The 22,954-nt window shown below is 35.0% G+C and overlaps 1 protein-coding gene across 2 annotated transcripts in view; it reads right to left on the bottom strand.

The window, feature by feature from the left end:
- Positions 1-22,954, bottom strand: part of CEP126 (centrosomal protein 126) — a 76,745-nt gene that overhangs the window by 41,385 nt on the left and 12,406 nt on the right. For both annotated transcript variants that reach the window (XM_087433632.1, XM_087433631.1), the window contains exons 3-4: positions 5,849-5,994; positions 660-771 (exon numbers count right to left, since the gene is read on the bottom strand). In XM_087433632.1, the coding sequence (XP_087289758.1) occupies positions 660-771; positions 5,849-5,994 (258 nt within the window). The remainder of the gene's footprint in view (positions 1-659; positions 772-5,848; positions 5,995-22,954) is intronic.

The following is a 22,954-nucleotide window of genomic DNA, read 5'->3' as shown; positions in this document are numbered from 1 at the left end:
TCTTTTTACCTAAATTTATGTCACTACAATTCAACACAATTTTTTCCTCTCAGGAAAGATGAGTAACCAATATCAATATTTTAAAATGGTTTTGATTAGGCTGGCCCCGTGGCTTAGCGGTTAAGTGCGCCCTCCGCTACTGGCGGCCTGGGTTCGGATCCCGGGTGCGCACAGACGCACCGCTTCTCTAGCCACGCTGAGGCCTCCTCCCACATACAGCAACTATAAGGATGTGCAGCTATGACATACAACTATCTACTTTGGGGGAAAAAAAAAAAGGAGGAGGATTGGCAATAGATGTTAGCTCAGAGCCGGTCTTCCTCAGCAAAAAGAGGAGGATTAGCACAAATGTTTGCTCAGGGCTGATCTTCCTCATAAAATAAAATAAAATAAAATAAAATGGTTTTGATGATAGTTTCCATAGAAAATTATTCAACATAGGCAGCACTGTAATAACAAAGACAACAAATTAGGATTTTGCCTTATTTTTGAAGGAATTTATATTCCACTCTACCTCAACTTAATCTGTGAAAATAAAATAGTAAACTCTAAAACAGAGGTGAGGAGTAACTGATGAAAAAGCCTACAAACTCAGCAATTAGAAAGCTATTTAATTATTATATATTAATAATTACACATAATAGTCATGAATTACTTACCTCCGGTTTATTGTGGGTCTGTGGGAAGAGGGAAGGTTTACTTCTGATTTTAAGTTGGATTCCTGAATTTGTTTGAGGGCCTCTTCCAATGGAGGAACTGGTTTTTGGAAAACTAAAGAGATAATAAAGAAAGATCAAATAGTACAGCATCACTTCATCTTCAATGATCTCTTATTGATCAATGATAAAATACTACTTTAAAACTTTTGTAAAAAGAAAATATTTTAAAAAATAGTGTAAATATTTTAAATTTAGACATCAAATTCCCCAAAGAGAAACTGTTACCTCAAAATTCTCAGCACCAATTTTAAGAATATTTATCCAGAAAAAAGAAACTTTGAGAAATGCCTAGGCTCTTTGTTCTGGCATGCAAAACCCATTATATTTGACCTCATAGTTCCACACATTTCTGGCAAAATTTATAAATATTCTTATGAGAAAAGGGGAAGATATAAAAACACCAACCAACATTTACTAAGCACTTACTGTTGCAGACATATTTTTAAGCACTTTTTAAGTATTAACTAATTTAACCCTCACTATAGCCTATGAGGCAGATGCTATTTGAAACTCCATTTTACAACTGAGGAAACTGAAGCATAGAGAAGGTAAGTAACTTCTTCAAGGTCACATATTATATGGACACTCATCCACATACTACTCTGCATAACCTCTAATCCAGCCCTACCTCCCAGAGGCATCCATTTCCCAAAGCCTTCCCCTGTGCACTTTGGTACTCAACATACTCTACTTCCCCTACTTCTCTAAATATTCTTTTCACCTTCTTGTTCGAGTTAAAACACAGCTGTCTTTTAAGAATATTGCTTTTGCTGCAGCCCTCTTAAGTGGAGAGGTTCTTTTCCTCCCATGACACACTACAAATAAGTCAAGGCCTAGAGGTAGGCTAGGTGACTTTCTAGCTCTCCACTGACACCTCCAAATTGTCTTTCCTCCTTTGTCCTTGAAAAAACCCACATGTAATCAGATTTTCTAGTATTACAGTGTTTGTTATTTACCTTAAAATGTTTAAGCAAAACCAGTATCTTATTATGTATGGTTAGTTCAAATTGAAGTCTAGAGACAGTCCATTTTCCTAATCGAAGGGTGATGGCATAATATGCTAGTGAAGAACGCACAGTTATGGGATGGTTTGCTGCATATTCTAATCATAAAGGAGCAATCCTCTTGAGGCAGATACTATCAGGCTTTACATATTGACTGTCTTTCTAATTAGCATACTGAATGTCAAAAATGGTTTTTAATTCGTGAAAATAATAGCCTGTTGAACAGCCTGATGAATGTTAAAAATGGGCTTTCTTTGTTGAAATTAAAGGTATGCACGACAAGTGGATTTCCTAAACATATTTTGATCACTTTCTACCTTTGCATGAACAGAGAATAAAAATCTAGAGAGATCTATACCCTTCACCCTTATAGATGGCATCTTAGGCTTGATCTCTAATCAGTCTGGTGTCCAGCCATTAATATAGGAACATTTCTCATTGTCCAATGCCAGAAGGCACAGAATTCTGTCACTGGAATGTGGTTGTACATGCTTGAGTGAATCTTTCATGTAAGGTGTAGTCAGAGCACCTAAAAGGACAGAGAGTTGGGACTTTAGTTAAACTTACTGAACAGTTGTATAAATTGTTTTGTGTCTGCTTTGCTAATAAATGTCTAGTTGTGCTAGATTATAGTCTGACACTTGCTTTTATCAACCCTCACCACTTGTTGTCTACCAAAGAGAACTTAAAAACTAACTTTAAAACTAACTTAGGTCAATTTACAACCACTGACTACTGCTTCTTGTTGCTGTTATCTAATGACCTTCCAGTCACTACCTCTCCTTCACTGATGATAGTTTAAGCCTACATTTTTGAGTATTTACTGTGTATCAGGGCTTTATCATCTCATTTAATCTGCTAGCTCTAATATTTCCAGTTCTTTTACTCTAATATTCTCACTTCAACAATTTTCTGACCTCATTGAAACCCCCAATCTGTTATCCTTTGTAGAAAGGAGAAGAGTCAGCTATCATGCATACCTGGTGAACCTTTAGTTTAACTCTCATAATTTAGGAGTAAGCTAATAGACAATTAAATAAGTAGTTGTCTTTCACATCTTTGTTCTTGCTCTTCATTCATAACATTGAATTTTCTTAAGAGATTAATTTAGTATTTTGTATAGGTAATATATTAATATTCAGAAATCAAAAAAATATATATGATACACATTTGGAAGTTTTGCTCTCACTGGTCATTTGTGTATTCTTTCACTTTTTCTTTAAGCAAATACAAACCAATATAAATATATATTCTAATTTTCCCCTTTTCTTACACAGAAGGCAGAATATTATGTATACTGATCTGGACCTTGTTTTTATACTTAACAATATATCCTAGAAATCAGGGGCAGATCCAGGTTTTATGAGAGTATAAGGCCTATACAATTCGGGGGCTCTCATTAAGGAAAAATAATGCAAAACTACTAATATAAAATAGATGTAGGGGCCAAACAGTGAGGGCTCCAGAAACTTAACCCTCATTAGCTTCATGGTAAATCTGCTTCTGCTAGAGATCTTTCCATATCAGTCCATAGTGAGTTTCCCCATTATTGTTTTAAAGTTTCAGAACATTCTATTGGGTGGATGTCTATGTCATCTGTTTTTGCGAAAATTCCTGACTACTTCTACCTAGATCCTTTGGTAGTCAGCACCCTCTTTGGGGCAAATAATACTCACGAGTGGTGGCTACTTCTCTGAGGCACTTGACACAATTGACCACATCCTCATTCTTAAAACTACCTTCTCTTTTGCCTTCTTATACATTATTTGCTTTTGTTTCCCCTCCTGCCTTCTTGATAACTACTTCTCAAAATCCATTTTTCAGTTTTTCTTGCTCTACCTGCAGTAAATACTAGTATGCATTAAGGTTTTATTTTAGGCCCTATCCTCAATTTGTGGTCTATATTCTTTCTGTTATTTAGCTTATCTTTCCCTTGGCTTCATTTATGAACTATGTATCTATTCATTATTGACTCTTAAATATATATTTCTATTCCATATCTTTTTCTTAAGTCTCAGACCCATATTTCTAGTTGCTGATTTGATTTCTCCATTTGGATGAGCCATGGGAGGTTCAAAATCGATACATTTAAAAATTAATAAATGATCTTTCACACCTCTAACCTGATTCTCTTCCTTTATTTGTAACCTTGATAAATATCATCATCTACCAAAATAATTAATTTATTAAAAAAGTATTTATTGAATGCTAAAAATGTGTAAAGCTCTTTGCTAAGTCCTAGGGGAACTGCTCTCCTCCTAGCCTTTCTTCTACCACTCTCCACCAATTAGTAACTGAATCCTATTAATTATACCTCCTGAATATATTACCTCTTATCTCCACATCCAGTGCAGTGTTTTAATTTAGCAGCTTAACACCTCTTGCCACAAAAACTGACATAGTCTCCTACTAGTCTAACTACTTTAGTTTGTTTCTACTTCAGTCCATTTTCCATGCTGTAACTGTAATTATCTTTCTAACAAACAAATCTAATTATAGCAGAGACCCCTAGTTTCCTACGTAATATCCATTTTCCCTTTCTTCCTTGTCAACAGAGTCTATATTGTCATGGGTGGCAATATAGCCACATTAAAAAAACTTTTTTTTCCAGTTTCCCTTGTAGATGGAGTTGCCAATTAGATATAAACAGATAGATGGGCGCTTCTAGAAAACAATTTAAAGGGAGCTCAAAGGTATATCCTTCTGTCCTTTACATTTCTTCCTTCTTTCTGCCTACAACACTGACATGATGGCTGGAGCTCCAGTAGCTACCATGTGACCATGAGAGTGACGATATAAACCACATGCTAAGGATGGTTAAGCTGAGAGACACAAGGAGTCTGGGTTCCCAGTGACATTGCAGAATCATCAAACCAGCTTTTGACTGCCTAACTCAGGACTTCACAATATATAAGAGAAAAATAAACTCCTATCATGTTTAAACTATTGTTATTTTTAGCTGTGTTACTAGCTGCCCTTATTTACAGTAAGATCTCTTAATGATACAGTAACGGCTTACTTCCTAGTTAAAAAACTTTAAGTGGACTGCACTTTGGATAAAGATGAAATTCCTAGCATGGCATACAAAGCTCTTTGAGGATTGGTTCCAACTTATTTTTCTAGCCTCATATCCATTTTTCTTCTCTTTTTTCCCATCCTATGCTTTGGATATACTGAAATACAGAATTTATTTGTAAAAGCTGTTCCTTCTGTCTGGAATGTTTTTTAATTTTCTCTTTGCTTGGCAAAATCCTCATTCTTTAAGATTCAAATTATGTCATTTTTCCGGAGATGATGTCCTTGATGTCCCTGTATAGGTTTACTGTTCTTTCCTCTGTGCTCTTATAGTACTTTACCCATTCTGCTACTATAGCAATTATCATTATATTTTTTGACATTAATTGTTTATATTACTCTCACCTCCAAAATAAGATCTTTTTTGTGAGATCTTTAATGGTAGAGTATATTTAAATTTCTCTGTACCTCAGCTTAGCCCAGGGCTAAGTACAACATGGTACAATATATGTTTGCTTAGTACATAAATGTTCTGCCTGTCTTTTTTCTTTTTGAAGCTTTCACATTTTGTTGTTAATTCTGTGTTACTCTTTAAGGTTTAAAAAATATAGCTGTGATACCAAAGAATAACTGTAATCATATTTAAATTCTTAATTGGTTCCTGATCTTAGATTGTTGGATTATATCACTCTGTAAACTTTCTTTTTATTTTGCCAGTCTCTCAAATATGAATTTAAACCAAAATGTGAATAAAATGCCATAATGAATGTGACACTACTTTATAGAACCTAAATGTTAAATTTTCTTTTTATTAAGATACTTATTTTATTAAATCAATTTTAAAAATACAAAACATTGTAAGGCAATATGAAGTAGAATCAAACTTGTGAGCTTTCAAAATTTACTAATAGAGCCAACAAAATATTCTCCAAATTAAACCTAAATTAAATTGTAATTTTTCATTTGGTTAAAGTCCTGTCACTCAAAGACATACTGGTCTTTTTAGCTTGAATTTCCACTTTGTTTCTTAATTTATCATTTTATTGTCTACTCAAGTTGAATGTAATTATAACTTTCATTTTTGTTCTCATGTTGTTGAAGTTAAGGTACCTGCTCTCCTTCGCTGTGAAAGAGGAATATGGGCACGCTGGAATTTTTCAGTAACTTCCTCAAACTTCTGTTTTCTTTGTTGAAGTATTTGTTCTCTGATTTGGTGTTCTCTTTCTTCTTGTTCTTTTTGTTTCTCTTCAAAAGCTCTACATTTAAAACATACAGTAGATAACAGAATTAGGCAATAAGTTTTAAAAATCTCAACACAGAGAATATCTCAAAACTATGCATTTATTATATAACAGTGTTTTCATATTTCAAAAGTTTACTTACTTAGAAATTTTAGGGGCCAGCCCCATGGCTTAGCGGTTAAGTGGGCACGCTCTGCTACTGGCAGCCCAGGTTCAGATCCCGGGCGCGCACAGACCCACCGCTTCTCCGGCCATGCTGAGGCCGCGTCCCACATACAGCAACTAGAAGGATGTGCAACTATGAGATAAAACTATCTACTGGGGCTTTGGGGAAAAAAAAATGAGGAGGATTGGCAATAGATGTTAGCTCAGAGCCGGTCTTCCTCAGCAGAAAGAGGAGGATTAGCACGGATGTTAGCTCAGGGCTGATCTTCCTCACAAAAAAAAAAAAAAAAAAAGAAACAACAAATTTTAAATTAAAAAAAAAAAGGCCCTTGGCTAAGAATTTAAATATCTTGTAAGTGGTAATTTCAGAATCTCACCCAGGTCTTTTGCAACTAGGAGAAGCTCTGTAATGAGGCTCTTTCTTATTTTTGGCAGGCCTGCACACGTTCCCACTCCCAAGCACTGCTATGGAAAAATTCTTTTCTAAAAAGCTATACTATGTTTTGCAATGTGAAGAACTAATTCATTGGTGAAAGAAGCAGCCTTGTAAATTAGTGGGCAGTAAGGAAAATACTGTATATTTCTCCTTTTCTTTTAGACCAAAAATTTAAAATTGGCTGTCATGTTAAGTCTGAACTATGCTAAAAGTCCAGACAATTTATATAAAAATCTTGATTCTCAAGTTCTCTTGAAAATATGGAAGATTTGGCAAACTTTTACTCTTATTCACACATGGCTACAAACCATCATCCTTACCATTCCCTACTTTTGTTAACTTTCCCATTTCATTTATTTCTGATTGTTCATAGGTATTTGAGTTTATGTTCTCTAGTTTAAACTGTTTCAAAGAATTAATTTTGTCTGTAGAAAATGTATGTGTGTGTGTGATTCAATAATTATCTGCTGGACAATAAGAAAAATGAAAAGGCAAGCCTGCAACTCATTGGTAAGGTAATCTCCAAGTGACCTCTTTGGAAAGCATGGGATTGGGGGATGTTTGGTAAGAACAATTTTTGATTTTTAGTGCCACAGGTTATTATTAACCATCCTTTCAAAGACCTCCACTGGCTGGATCATTATTCTGGTCTAAATAACTCATATTTAGGGAACTATACTTCTGAGCAGTAGGGCTATAGATCTTCAAGTGGTTCAACCCCTGTGGTAGGTAGGAGATGGTGGTGTAGTATCACAGGTGGGAGAGAAAATTTTTACCTCCCCAAATAATTTTCCCCAAGAATCCCCCTAGGTCAGGACCAGGAAGCCTGCTTTCACCACTTGATTCAACACAGTACTGGAAGTCCTAGCCAGAGCAATTAGGCAAGAAAAAGAAATAAAAAGTATCTGAATTGGAAAGGAAAAAGTAAAATCATGTCTGTTCACAGATGATGTAATATTAAATGTAGGAAACCCTAAAGATTCCACAAAAACACTTTTAGAATAAATAAACAAATTCAGCAAAGTTGCAGGATACAAAATCAACACACAAAAATCAGTTATGTATCTATATGCTAACAACGAACAATCTGGAAAAGAAATTAAGAAAACAATTCCATTTACAATAGAATCAAAAAGAATAAAATATTTAGGAATAAACTTAACCAAAGAGGTGAAAGACTTGTATACTGAACCTACAAAACATTGATGAAAGAAATTTAAAAGGACACAAATAAATGGAAAGGCATCCCATGTTATGGAAGACTTAATATTGTTAAGATGTCAACATTACCCAAAGTGACAATTCTTATCAAAATCCCCATGACGTGTTTTACAGAAATAGAAAAATTATCTAAAAATTCACATAAAATCTCAAGGGACCCCAAATAGCCAAAACAATCTTGAAAAAGAACAAAGGTGGAGGTCTCACACTTCCTGATTTAAAAACTTACTGCAAATCTATGGTAATCAAAGCAGTGTAGTACTGGCATAAAGGCCAGTGGAGTAGATTAGAGATCCCAGAAACAAACCCTTGCATGGTCAGGTGATTTTCCACAAGGGTGCCAAAACCCTGTGTCACTGAGGAAAGGACAGTCTTTTCAGTAAACGGTGTTTGGAAAACTGGATATTCACATGCAAAAGAATGAAGTTGATCCTTATCTTACAGCATATACAAAAATTAACTCAAAGTAGATCAAAGATCTAAACATAAGAGCTAAAACTATAAAACTCTTAGAAAAAAACATAGAGGAAATCTTCACTGGATTTGGCAATGATTTCTTGGATATGACACCAAAAGCATAGGCAACAAAAGAAAAAATAAATTGGACTTCATCGAAATTTAAAACTTGTATGGATCAAAGAACACTATCAATTGTGAAAAGGCAACACAGGGAATGGGAGAAAATATTTGCAAATCATATACCTGATAAAAGATAGATGTCAAGAATATATAAAGAACTCCTACAATTCAATAACAACAAAAATAATCTGATTAAACAATGGGAAAAGGACTTTAATAGACATTTCTCCAAAGAGGATATACAAATGCAGATAAACACGTGAAAAGATGCTCAGTATCACTAATCATTAGGAAAATGCAAATCAAAACTACAATGAGATACCATTTCACACCTATCAGGATGGCTATTATAGAAAAAACTCAGAAAATTACAACTGTTGGCAAGCATGTAGAGAAATTGAAACACTTATGCATTATTGGTGGGAATGTAAAATGAGCAGCTTCTATAGAAAACGGTACGGTGATTCCTCAAAAAATTACACAGAATTACCATATGATCCAGCAATTCCAGTTCTAGGAATATACCCAAAAGAAATGAAATCAGGGGCTCAAAGAGATGTTTGTATACTCATGTTCATGGCAGCATTATTCACAATAGCCAAAAAGTGGAAGCAACTCAAGTGTCCATTGACAGAGGAATGGATAATGAAAATGTGGCATACACATACAATGAAATATTATTCAGCCTTAAAAGAAAGGAAATTCTGACACGTGATACAACATCGATGAACTTTTAAGGCATTCTGATAAGTAAAATAAGCCAGTCACAAAATGACGAATACTGTATGATTCCACTTACATGCGGTACCTAGAGTAGTCAAATTCATAGAGACAGAAGGTACAATGTGGTTGCTAGGGGCTGGAGGGAGTGAGGGTATGGGGAGTTAGTATTTAATGGGCATTGAGTTTCTGTTGGGGAAGATGAAAAAGTTCTGCAGATGTATGATGGTAGTGGTTGCACAACAATGTGAATATACCTGGTGCCACAACTGTACACTTAAAAATGCTAAATTTTATGTTATGTATATTTTAGACAACAAAAAATAAGAATCTGCCCAGGTCCTTGATATTGAGGATGTTTTCTCAACCTTGTGTAATGTACAATACAAGCGCAGCTTTAAGTTCCTTTGTCTAACCAGCTTGAACCCCTAAGCCCCTCCATACTGAAACATAATTTATTAGCACTGTCCAGTAGAAATAAAATGTAAGCCATATATGTAATTTTACATTTTCTAATAGCCACATTTAAAAAAACACAGGAAAAATTAATTTCAATATTTTATTTAACTCAATATATCCAAAGTATTATCATTTCAACATGTATCAATATAAAAAGTTTTGGAATATTTTATATCTTTTTTTGTACTAAGTGTATTTTTACATCTGAATTTGGGCTAATTACATTTTAAGTGCTCAATAGATACATGAGACTGGTGGCTATCTTAATAGACTAGAATCTCTGCTGGTAGGCAGTGTTCTGCCTAGACTAGATTTTCTGAAGGAGGAAGGGCTTTTGTAGACAGGCAAAGATTTGAGGACAAGGTACCCAGGTTAGAAACTAGGAAGGTCTTTAAAGGGATAAATTGAACTTCGTAAGTATTTTCCCTTAGACCATAGGAAAACACATAGTTATTTAATTTTACAAAATTTTTCTGTTTTTAAATAGAGTTTCCTCTAATTACTCTAATCCAGTAGTCCTCAACCTGGGATATTTTCCCTTCCCCAGGAGGGCTTGGGAATTTGTGGAGGAGTTTTGATTGTCACAATAATTGGGGTGACCTACCAGATTTTAGTTCCCCAGGACCAGGGATGCTAAATGTCATATAATGCATTGGATAAATGTCATATAATGCATTGGACATTTCCATACAAAGAAGAATTATTCTACTCCAAATACTAAAGGCTCACCCACTGGGAAATCTTTCAATCAAGTGTGATACACGCCTACAGCCTTGTGTGGTAGAATGTTGGAGAATGGTGGACCTATCAGACATTTACACTTCTGTTGCCACACATGAGGACTGAACAGCATTCTATCAAGAGGATTAGCTCCAAAAATTCTTGGCAATAACCAGCAGCAGGCCCCAACAAAATTGGGGATGGCTAGGGTCAGTTTATATGGAGAAATAACATTTGGTGAACAATTAGGGTGGGGGGTAAGATAAACACCTACTTCCCTACTCCCACCCTCAATTTCCATTAGATTAGAGAAAGGTAACCTTTGAGAAAGGAGGAAGGAAGAGGTTCAAGTTGGACGTGAATATTAAGACACCTAAATTGGACATAATTATAAAGAGAGAACTGGGAGTTGAGAAAATAAAAATAAAGTATTTATGGCAGATCAGTTCATTTTTTTAACGTAGTGTTTGAAGAGAGATAAAGAAAACAGAGGCAATTAAATGGAGGCATTAATAGAGTATTCTACTTTCTGTTAGGAGGAGGGAGCTGAGGCTTACTTGGCAGAAGCTGATAGAGTTAACTCAAAATTCTAAATTCATGTGCTGTTACTTGAGATTAAAATGGCAGTGTCAGGGTGACTGAAATATGAGTACACTCCCTTGGGAGCTAGTCTCCACAGATAGTCTCCAATGAACCATAATTATGTAGTCCTCTCCATGTTAATCAGTCTGGCCCTGCGACTCTCATAACCAATAGAATGTTATATAAGTGATGCTGATGCTCTGTGACTTCCTAGTCTAGATTAGAAACTCTGCAGCTTCCAACTTGGTCTTTTGGAATGCTTGCTCTAGGAAAAGCCAGATCCCATGTAAGAAGTTTGACAACCTTGAGGTCACCATGATGAGAAGTCCAAGCTAGCAAAAGGGAGAGAGGGCATGGAGAGAGATGCCTAGCTAGCCTCCAGCTGTTCTAGCCATCCCAGCCCAAGCACAAAACATGTGACAAGAAGCCATCTTGGATGTCCAGCTCAGAACCTTCAGCTAACTCCATCCACAGCCAAAATCTGAGTGCAACAGCATGAGACTTCCAAGTGAGAATCAACCACCTAAACCAGTCAACACACAGAACTGCAAAAATTGTTTTAAGCCACTCAGTTTTAGGGCTTTTTGTTACACATCAATAAATAACCAGAATAATAACTTCAAACTAATATTTTTTTAACCAGTTATTTATTTAGTGGGGATGGGAATAAATATTTGTTAATAAAATTTGTTTACTTCTTTATGTTAATTATAAAGGATTTATTACATCCATTTATTATATATGCTTTTCTGACTAAGAAAATTTAAGGGCATATTGGAAATTAGTTTTTGATAATAAAATAAAGTGTTCTCAGTAAACAGCACTATGCCATAAATTATTCAGTTTCAGAGTATCAGTGGATTGCAACTGGCAACTTCGCCAACTGCCATCTCTACGGCTCATGGCTGATAGTGCAGCATGTAATTGCACAAAACAATTTACACTTACTCTCTCTCTATATGTGTATATATAATTTTTTAACAGAGTTGTCTGTTCAAGGTATTTTTTGTATTTTTGTATTTTTCTTCTAAAGCACTGTCTATTTCACTGGTAATAAGAACAATTTACATTTATCTAGCTAGGTAAGGAGGAAACCTTAGCTGATACGTATTACTGACTTATTTTAGTGATGCTTCAGTGATCTTTCTAGATTTGTTTTTTCCTGGGCAAATGCTTTGACGGTCTGTCCTTTAATCTGGCTGATATGGAGCTAACTCTAGATAAATCTGAGAGTTGGCTTGAGAAATCCATGGCTGCCTACATGCTTAAGAGAATTTATTAAATAATAGTTAGGTAAACTTTCCTCTAATTCAAGTATGTGATGTTGTTCAGTGATATCTCATATCTGAGTCATCAAATAAGACAGCGAACATTTACGTGGCAGAGCAGACACAAAAACAAAAAAATAAGTTATTGTTTAGTATCTCAAAACAGGCAAAATGAATTAACCAACTCATTGGTACTATAAAGATAAGAGATCTTGAGGAAATTCTAGCAAGCAAGGAATAATAAATGAAAATTTGTTACACATTATCCATTATTACTATTGTAACAGAGAGAAAATATAATTGATCTTTACATTGGTTTTATATTAGTAAATTCAAAATAGGAAATGTGTGAGGATCTTTTACAGCTTGAGAACTTAAAGGAAAACAAAAACATGAGAGAAATGAAAGTCATTGAAATAACTAATAATAATAATTAAATAATTAAAATATAATTAAAAAAGAATGAAAAGGAAATTTTGAAGCTGAAAGCACAATATCTGAATTAAAAATTTTACTAGTAGGCTTAACAGCACATTGGCGACATCAGAAAAGAGTCAGTAAACATGAGGACAGATTAATAGAAATTATCTAATTTGAAGAACAGAATGAAAAAGATGGAGAAAATAATCAGTAACAGCTTTAGTGACCTATGGGTCACTAAATGATAAGTTGTCATTATTATGTGTATGTGTACAATATATGTGTAATCAGAGTCCCAAAAATAGAAGAGAAAGAAAAAGAATGAGGCAGAAAACATTTGAATAACTATGGCTTAAAATTTCCGAAATTTGGTGAAAAAATATTAAATTACAGATGAAAGCTCAGTGAACTCCTACTAAGACAAATATCAAGAACACAGACCCAGGCAGATTTTAGCTAAACTGCTGAAAACCAAAGATAAAAATACAATATTGAAAGTAGTCATAGAAAAAAGACACATTACATACAGAGGAACAACAATATGAATGACAGCTAACTATCATTAGGAGGTCAGAAGGCAAGAGAGTGGCATTTTTATAGTGCTAAAAGAAAATAGCTGTTAGCTCAGAATTCTATATTCAGTGTAACTATCTTTCAAAAATGAAAGCAAAATAAAGTTATCTTCAGATAAACAAAAGCTGACAGTGTTTGTTGCCAGAAATCCTGTACTATAAGAAATGCCAAAGGAAGTTATTCAGGCTCAAGGGAAATTAAACCAGATGGAAACTTGGATCTACACAAAGGAACGAAGAACACCAGAAACAAGAAATACGTGGGTAAATGGAAAAGAGTATGTTATTCTCTTTTCTCTTACTGTTAAAAACACAACTGAGCGTTTAATGCAAAAATTACAACATTGTCTTGTGAGGTTTATAACGTGTAGATGTAAAAGAAATGATAACAATAGCACAAAGAATGTCAGGGGTGGTCGTGAGGTAAATAGACTTACAATATTGAAAGATCCTTACATTTTTATGTGAAATGGTCCAATATTAAGTCTAAATAGTTAAGTATGCATATGTAATCCCTAGAGGAGCCACTAAAAAAAGTAAAATTGAATTTCTTTTGGATTAACTCAAAGAATGGCAGGAAAGGAGGAAAAGACAAATGATAGAAAAAAATATAGAATTAATAGAAAACAGATAGTGAAATGGTGAAACTACATCAAACCATTTCAATAATTATTACATGTAAATGGACTAAACACTCCATTTAAAAGACAAAGTATTATTTTTGGGGAGACATTCTCTTTGAATATTTCATGTTTCTGCACAGTCTAGGTCCTCTGAGTAAAGGCATTTACAGCCAAGTTAAAAATGTTTGTATAAGGAGGCATTCCAGGATAGTAAAACTAAGAGACGTCTCCCTTCCTGGAGACAGTCTGGGGTAGTAAAGACAGAGGTCTCTCCTTTGCTTCCCCAGATAATACTTGCTTACATTCCAGAGTAAAGATAGGCTTCTCTTTCTCTTTTTCTCTCTTTGGAGGTGAGGATAGGCAGCAGCCATGTATAAGATCTGAGTTTTCAAATTTTGTGGTTCCTAGTCTATAATGAACCCCACTGCATGTACAGGTACTGTCTGGCCCTCAATGCATTGCCCTTTGGGGACTGGAGGTTGGGGAACTGACACAAGGTATTGCTTTGGGTGCTGCTTTTCCCATGAGTAATACAGTCTTTGTCTTTGAATGAGGGATTTTGTGTTTTCTTTCAGCCTGCCACAATATATATGAAATTGTGGTAAGCTGAATCACTAGCTTGCAAGTAGGTTAAAATCTCAGACCCTTCACAGTTTCTGATTTAGCACTTGCTAGATTGGATATAAAGCAAGACCCAAGAAGATCACTGCAAATACAGATAGGTTGAAAGCAAAAGGATGGGAAAGCAGAAGAAATTTATTTGACTAAATTAATATCAGACAAAGTAGGCTTTAGGACAAGAAGTATTACCAAAGATGTAAACACTATTTCTTAATGATAAAAGGGTCAATTCATCAGGAAGACATAAAAATCATAAATATGTATACATCTAATAACAGATCTTAAAGATATATGAAGCAAACAAAAACTAAAGGGAGAAACTGACAAATTCACAATCATAGTTGCATATTGTAACATCCCTCTCTTAATATTTGATAGAACAACCAGATAAAAAATATCAGTAAGAATACAGATTTGAACATGATCAACTACATTGATTATTTATACCCAACAATTGTATTACACATTCTTTTCAAGTACACCATAAGAAATCTTATGTTGAGCCATAAAATAAATGTCAATGAATTTCATAAGATTTAAATCTTACAGAGTATGTTCCCTGACCAAAATAGATTTAAATTAGAAATCAATTATGATATCTGGAAAAGCTCCAAATAACTGGAAATTAAAAACAACAATAACAACAAATTTCTAAATAAGCCATGGGTCAAAAAAGTTAAAAGTGAAGTAAGAAAACATTTTAAACTATATGAAAATGAAAATACACTATATCACATTTGTTTAATCTAATTATAAGATTCTTTAGAGGGAAATTTATAACTTTAAATGCCTATATTAGAAAAGGAGAAAGGTTTAAAATCAATGATTTCAGTTTTCACCTTAAGAAGCTAGAAGAAAATTTATTCTAAAGTAAGAAGAAAGAAACTGATAAAAATAAAAGAAACCAATGAAATAGTAAAGAAAAAACAGAGACCACATAGACTAAAGTTGTTTATGAAAATGTTTGTAAAATTGATAAACTCCTACAGAGTTATCTCTGTAATGCAAAGTTGACTTAACATTTCAAAATTAATCAGTGCAATTCACCATATTGGAAAACTAAAGGAAAAAAGCTATACGATAGTCAAAATAGATGTATAAAAAGTATTTGACTGGGGCCGGCCCTGTGGCTTGGCGGTTGGGTGCGCATGCTCCGCTACCGACGGCCTGGGGTTCGGATCCTGGGCGCGCACCAACGCACCGCTTGTCTGGCTATGCTGAGGCGGCGTCCCACATACAGCAACTAGAAGGATGTGCAACTATGACATACAACTATCTACTGGGGCTTTGGGGAGAAAAAGAGGAAAAAAAAAAAAAGGAGGAGGATTGGCAATAGATGTTAGCTCAGGGCCAGTCTTCCTCAGCAAAAAGAGGAAGATTGGCATGGATGTTACCTCAGGACTGATCTTTCTCTCACACACACACACACACACACAAAAGTATTTGACAATATTCAATGCACATTCATGATAACTCTCAGCAGACTAGGAATGGAAGGAAACTTCCTCAATGTGGTAAAGGCCATCTACCAAAAATCCCTAGCTAGTAACATAGTTAATGGTGAAATGGTGAACACTTCCCCCCAAAAGGGTAGAAGGCAAAGATGCTCACTCCTATTACTTCTATTCCCCATTGCACTGGAGGTCCTAGAAAGTTCAATTAGGCCAACATAAAAATAAAAGGCATATAAATTGGAAAGATATAAGTTAAATTCCTTTTATTTGCAGGTGACATAATTATACAAATAGAAAATCCTAAGGAATTTATAAAATAACTCCTAGAATTAATGAATGAATTCAACAAGTTCTCAGAATACAAGGTCAATATAGAAAAATCGATTGTATTTCTAAATATAAACAGCAAACAAGGGAAAATGAAATTTAAACAAATTCATTTACAATAGCATCACAAAATATGAAATACTTAGGAGTAATTTAACAAATGATATGCAAGAACTCTAGATTGAAAATCAGAAAATGCTGAGGTTTTCTGGGAGAAATCTTTTGAGAGAAATTAAACAAAAAAAAAGAGGGGGAAGGAAAGGAGAGACATACCATGCTCATGGCTTTCATGTATTACAACACTCAATAGTGTTAGTTATAAATTCCCCTAAGTTGATCTACATATTCACCACAATTCCACACAAAACCAGGCAAGTTATTTATATGGAAAAGCAAAAATAACTAGAATAGGCAAGATAGTCTTGACTTAAAACAAAATTGGAGGACGCACACTATCTTACTTCACCATAAAACAGTGGTTCTCAACTGGGGCCAGTTTTGTCCACTCCCCCTAAGTGGATCTTTGGCCAAGTCTGGAGACATTTTTAATTGTCATGACTGGTGTGTGCTACTGTTATCTAGTGAATAGAGGCCAGGGATGCTGCTAAACATCCTACAATTCATGGGCAGCCCCCAACAACAAAGAATGATCTCATCCAAAATGTCAACAGTGAGGTTGTTGAGAATTCCTGCTATAATGCTACAATAATCAAGGTAGTGTAGTATTGGTATAAGGATAAATAGACCAATGGAACAGAATACCGGGCACATAAGTAGACCCTAACATACATGGTTCATTGATTTTTGAAAAAGGTGCCAAGGCCACTAAATGGAGAAATGGATTTTTTTTTTTTCAACAAACAGTGCTGGAGCAAGTAGAGAAACTTATGGAAAAAATGAACCTCAGCCCTTATAGCACACCACACACAATTTGAGACAGATGATAAACCTAAACCTAAAAGCTAAAACTATAAATTTTCTGGAAGAAAATGAGAAGACTATATTCATAACCTTGGGGTAGGCAAAATAGAGAGGACACAAAAAGAACTATCTATAGAACAAAAAATCGATAAACTGTACTTCATCAAAACTTAAAACTGGCTTTTGAAAGATTTCATTAAATAAATGAAAAGATAAGCTACAGATTGGAAGAAAATACTTGCAATATATATCTCTGACAAAAGAACTGTATTCAGAACATATAAACAATCTTACAACTTAACAAGAAGAAGAAAACTCAATTAAAGAATGGACAAAATATTTGAACAGAGACTTCACAAAAAATATATAGGGATGGCTAATCAGGGAAGTACAAAATAAAACCATTTTATACCTACTATACGATTAAAATTAAAAAGACTGAGTGGGAAGGTTATGAAGCCACTGGGACTCACATACAATGCTGGTGGGTGTGTAAAATGATCAGCCCTTTTGGAAAACTGTTTGACAGTTTCACATATGAATAAACATACATATACCTTAAGACCCAGCAATTCTTACTTTTAGGTATTTACTCAGAAGAAATGAAACATATATCCACAAAAAGATTTCTTACTTATTGATTCTCTCATGTTTTACCATTTCAGTTTGAATTATCTATCAGCCAGCAGCTTTATTAATAGTCCCATATTAGAACAACCTAATGTCCATCAATAGGAGAAGGGATAAACAAATTATAGCATATTTTTACAATGGAATTCTACTCAGCAATAAAACAGAATGAACTATTGATACATATAATGATATGGATGAATCTCAACATTAAGCGAGAGAAGCCAGAAACAAAAGTTCAAAAACGGGCAAAACTAATTCTGATAACAGAAATGAGAACGGTGTTTACTATGAGGGTGGAGATTCACTACAACGATTTGAAAGTATATGCAAGGGAATGATGATGACAGAACACGGAGTAAGAAGCTCAGTTTGAATAAAAGTGAGGATATGAGGGATGGAATGCACAGAGAAAGGGTGATAAGATAAATGGATTGGGGTGCGGTCTTAGAATTGCCTGACTTCCAAGTATGAGAGGAAGTGACATGGAAAGACAGGAGGTATAGATGAGAGACTGAGATTCCTGAAATCACGATTTTGTAGGTGGAGGAGTAATTGAAATAGCTGAGGTGAGGTGCCATTGAGTGGGTGAAGTTCAAGAAAATGACAGGCCACCAGGTTAGATGGATGGTCTATGCAGATAATGAAATTACAAAGAATGGTCACTGGAATAGTGGCAGGGAGACAAAAAGAACCAGGTGCTAAAACTTTTAAGGAACGACATAGAGAATCTATAGATGACTGCAATGAGAGATAATGGTGTGCAGTATAGTTTGATGGGATGTGCCTCAAAAGAGCTCAGGGATTTTAAAGAAAAGAGAGGGCAATGGTTAGAAGCAACAATGAAGAGCAAAAGTGGCTCCAAATATCTCATCCGTTGTATCTGTAAAATATCTACTAGTCTCTTCACACTTTCCATAGTATCACCTTCTACCTCTCTCTCACATTCTTTGTCATAGAGAAAAACAGAAGCTGTAAGCAGAGAATTTGTTACACACCAGAAAAGTTACTTGCGTACCTATTTATCTCAATTTGAGGTTCTAGGAACAGTTTCTAATACAATCACACGTCTTCAACTGCTTTAAATCTTAAATTTTTTTGGAGGGTGTAAACATTTTCCATGTTTGTTTTCTTCCCAAAGGCACTATACATGTGGGTAAGTGTTTATATAATTGACTTTTGTATTTTGTACAGGGGATACGACCGGGATTCTAGGGACTGATTTAGACAGAAAGTTTGGGGGAAAGTGGCCAGCAAAGGAAAGTTCATCACTACACATAAGGTGACCTGTGAAAATGGTACAATGATAATAATCATTTATTACAAGTGCTCACTATGTCCTAGCATTGTATATGATAAGTATTGTATATGTATTTCCTTGTTTTATCTCACAACAGTTCTCTGAGTTGAATAGTTTACAGATGAAAAAAGTGAGTCTTAGAAAGATAAAGTAATTTTTTCAAGGTCACATAATCACTAAGTGGAAGAACTGGGAGTTTAAACTAGGCAGTCTGATTTTGCCTGGTTTTGAACTACCATACTTTGTAATTTTTCTCTTCTCTTCAAAGCACTTCTATCCCCAATATTCACACATAACAAAAGATTGTCTTCCCATCAACCCTAAGTTTAACTTTATCATAGTATTTATCTCAGTAAATTGTAATGATCTATTTACTTTTCAGTATTGCTTATTAGACACTAAGTATCATAAGAAGGACAGTGTCTGCCACAGCACATAGCACAGTGCGTGGAACATAGTAGCCACTCTGTAGAACTGTTGAATGAAGGCATTAATTGCATTTTAATTGATTGTCTTTTCCATCAGACTCTAAGTTCATTGAGTGCAGGGGCTAAAAATTTAACTTCTGGAATTTCTGGGCCTAACACAAAGCCTTGTACCTGGTAGATGCTTAAGAAACATTGTTGAATGAATGCTTGACCATATGTGAACTTTAAATAGATCACAGCACTTTAAAAAGCAGTCATCTATTATTTTGACTTAATAATTTATCTGCTGGTGATATAACAGTAAGTAAAACAGATATGGTCTATGTAGTTATTTATAATCTAGTGAGGTAAGCTAACAAAACCAAGCAAACAAAGAATTACTAATTGTCATAAGTGCTATGAAGGAAAGAAACTCTAGTCCGAGATACGGAACCAAGGGAACTCACTTTAAAAGAGGTAAACAGGGAATATTTCTCTGGAGACATGACATTTAAGCTAAAATTTTCAGAATAAGGGGGCCAGTCACAAAAAGAATGGGGGGAAAGTACACTAGGCAGAAGAAACAGCATCCAAAGGTCCTGAGTTGGGAAAAAAGAAAAAAAAAAATTAGCATGTTTGAGAAACTGAGGCAATCCCATCAGTTCAGCAGAGTTTGGCAATGAGGAATGACGGCTTTGCAAAGGTAAGAGGTGATATTTTCCACAGTGGTTCTGTTCTCTGGGCTAAAATACATATAGATAGTAATAATAATTTCACACACTCCTTTCCAGGACCATAGGGAATAAAGCCTGTGCTACACTAAGTCAAATTAATCTAGAGATAGAATGTGACCAAAAAGCAGAAGTTTCCAGTCCTAAACTCAATGATAGGCCCAATAATAAAAAGTTTAAATAAACAATTGTAGTGATAATTAATATAGTTCTTTCCTTATTCACTTAATGACTAGTTATTGATTTCCTTTTAGGCTGTTATGTGCCAGGCACCATGGTAAGTGCTGTGTGAATAGAAGGATCTGGTGATAAAAATGAGAAAGATAGCTCCTCTGTCATTGTAGAATTTAGAGTTGGAAGACTATGTTGCTGCTTCCCATTAACCCTGGAATTAGCCTCTTTCACAGAAGAAACATGCTCTGCCTTAGCAACTTAAAAAAACATTTATTATAAATAAAAATTGTTTATATTTAAGGTGTAAAACATATTTTTATATATGTATACATTGTGATATGATTACCACAATCAAACTAATTAACACATCCATCACCTCCCATAGTTAACATTTTTTTTGTGTGTGTGGTAAGAACTCTTGGGCTCTACTCTCTTAGTAAAGTTTCAGAATATAATACATTATTATTAACTATGGTCACCATGCTGTACATTAGGTTTCTAGAACTTATTCATCTTATAACCGAAAGTTTGTACTCTTTGATCAATTTCTCTCCTTCTCTTACTCCCACTCCCAGCCTCTGGAAACCACCATTCTACTCTGTTACTATGAGTTCCACTTCTTTTTTAGATTCCACAAATAAGTGACATTATGCGATATTTGTCTTTCTGCGTCTGGCTTATTTCACTTAACATAATTGCCTCCAGGTTCAACCATGTTGTCACAAATGGCAAGATTTCCTTCTTTTTTAAGGCTGAATAATATTCCATGGTATGTATATATACATAGATCATATTTTCTTTATCTAGTCATCTGTCAACAGACACTTAGATTGTTTCCATATCTTGGGTACTGTGAAGAATGTGCCTTAGCAACTTTTGAAAGGTCTGTTTAACATGTGCAATTCTTCCTCATGAAACATGTAGACCATTTTGGCTCAAAGTGAGCCACCTCATCAAATGATGGCCATATGCCAAACTGTTCTGGTTTCCCAGGAATCCACAACTATGGAGTATCATTTTCCTCTGTTGGAAATACTCTTAAGAAGTGAACAAATAACAAGCACAGCAACAATTTTCTTTAACAATAAAACCCAAGCAATAGTATTAAGATTATCTGAGGTCACAGGAGACACAGGCGGTAACGGAGAGCCGGCCTTTTGTGATGCATTTCTTTTTTCTGAATGGAACCATATTTCAGATTTAGGTAGTTACAACTTTCTAGAGACATGACCCTATTTAAGTTTAAAACAACTATATTTTGAGATAATTAGAAATGAAAGAAATTTAAAAATAGGATAAAATATCACTCTTTCAAATGAAAAAATCCAATTGGAGAAAAAATAGTTTTTAAAAATAAAGCATAACATTTGTAACAAACAGTAATGTCAACAGCCTATAAGAAATTAGTTTTATATTGCTTGGTAAGAAACATATGTGTCCCAGATTGTCAATCCTATTCTAGCCAAGACTCGAAATTATTTGAAATCCCCAAATTCTCTATTGAAAATCATATTTCTAACTTATTGTCTGTCACTGTCATTGGACTGGAAAAGAAAACAAACGAAAAGTCAAAAATGATCCTTAACACACTATTGGAGAGGAAAACACCCAAACAACAAAGGTCCATATTCTTATTTATCACATAGAATTAGTAATGTACCTACTACAAAGAGAAAATATAATAGTACCTCACATCTCTAAGGGCTGAGGTGTCAGCCAAAATAAACATGTCAATATCAATTAACTAAAGCTCATAAATTTTAATCCTAAGAGTCTCTTAGGTACTTATTCACATATATTCTCATTTTAGGTTGAATTCCAACAAAATCCTCTATTTACTTAGGTCATTATATATAAGAAATATAAAAGAAGAAGAGTGAAGGGTCTTTTGGAAGGAGAAACACTAACATCAAAAAGAAACAAATTTTGCTTCTGGGAAGAGAGAGGTAAACATACTTTTTGCTGTTTCTCCCACTAAGTACAAATAAAAATCTTGGACATTATATATATTTAAAAATAAACAAGAAGAGTCTGAAAGGTGGAGAGAAGGAGGCAGACTGGCTAGGGACCTTAGGACCACAGGAAAGACATGTGGTAAGTTCCCTGGGTTTTCTTTTGGCTTCATATATTCCAGACTTGGAGTGGGAGAAACAGACAATGCCAACAGGCTTGAACAAAAAAAAAAAGTCCCAACTAAAGCTTGCTTTCTCTAGCCCCATGATGAGGAAAAGGCTAACCTACCAAGAGAGAAAATTTTAGACAATAATCCTACTACGACGTCCAAACGCCACAGAAAAAAACTGTGGTCCTGCCAGCAAAGGCTGAGTGGGGAGCCTAGATTTCATTTCCATCCTCGCCAGGCAGTAAGAAGGCGCCCCCAACCCTCCTGCCGGGATGGCATCAGAGAAGCTGAGTAGAATGCTGGGCTTTCATCCCCACCTGATGGTAATGTGGCCCACCCCCCCCACACCCCCCCAGTATTAGTAGAGACTATGTGGGGAGTCTGGATTTCCACCCGCTCAGTAGCAACGAGGTGCTCCTACCTCTCCCTGGTTGGATGGTGTCTGAGGAGGCCATGGAGAGATAAGACTTTCACCACCATCCAGCAGTAACAAGACCACTCTCATCTTGGTGTCACTGGAGAC

This window comes from Ceratotherium simum, chromosome 7 (assembly GCF_057802395.1).
Source record: "Ceratotherium simum simum isolate JZ-2026a chromosome 7, ASM5780239v1, whole genome shotgun sequence".
Classification (NCBI taxonomy): Eukaryota; Metazoa; Chordata; class Mammalia; order Perissodactyla; family Rhinocerotidae; genus Ceratotherium; species Ceratotherium simum.
Note: the sequence above shows the minus strand (reverse complement) of the source record. Positions and strands in the feature narration are given on the sequence as shown.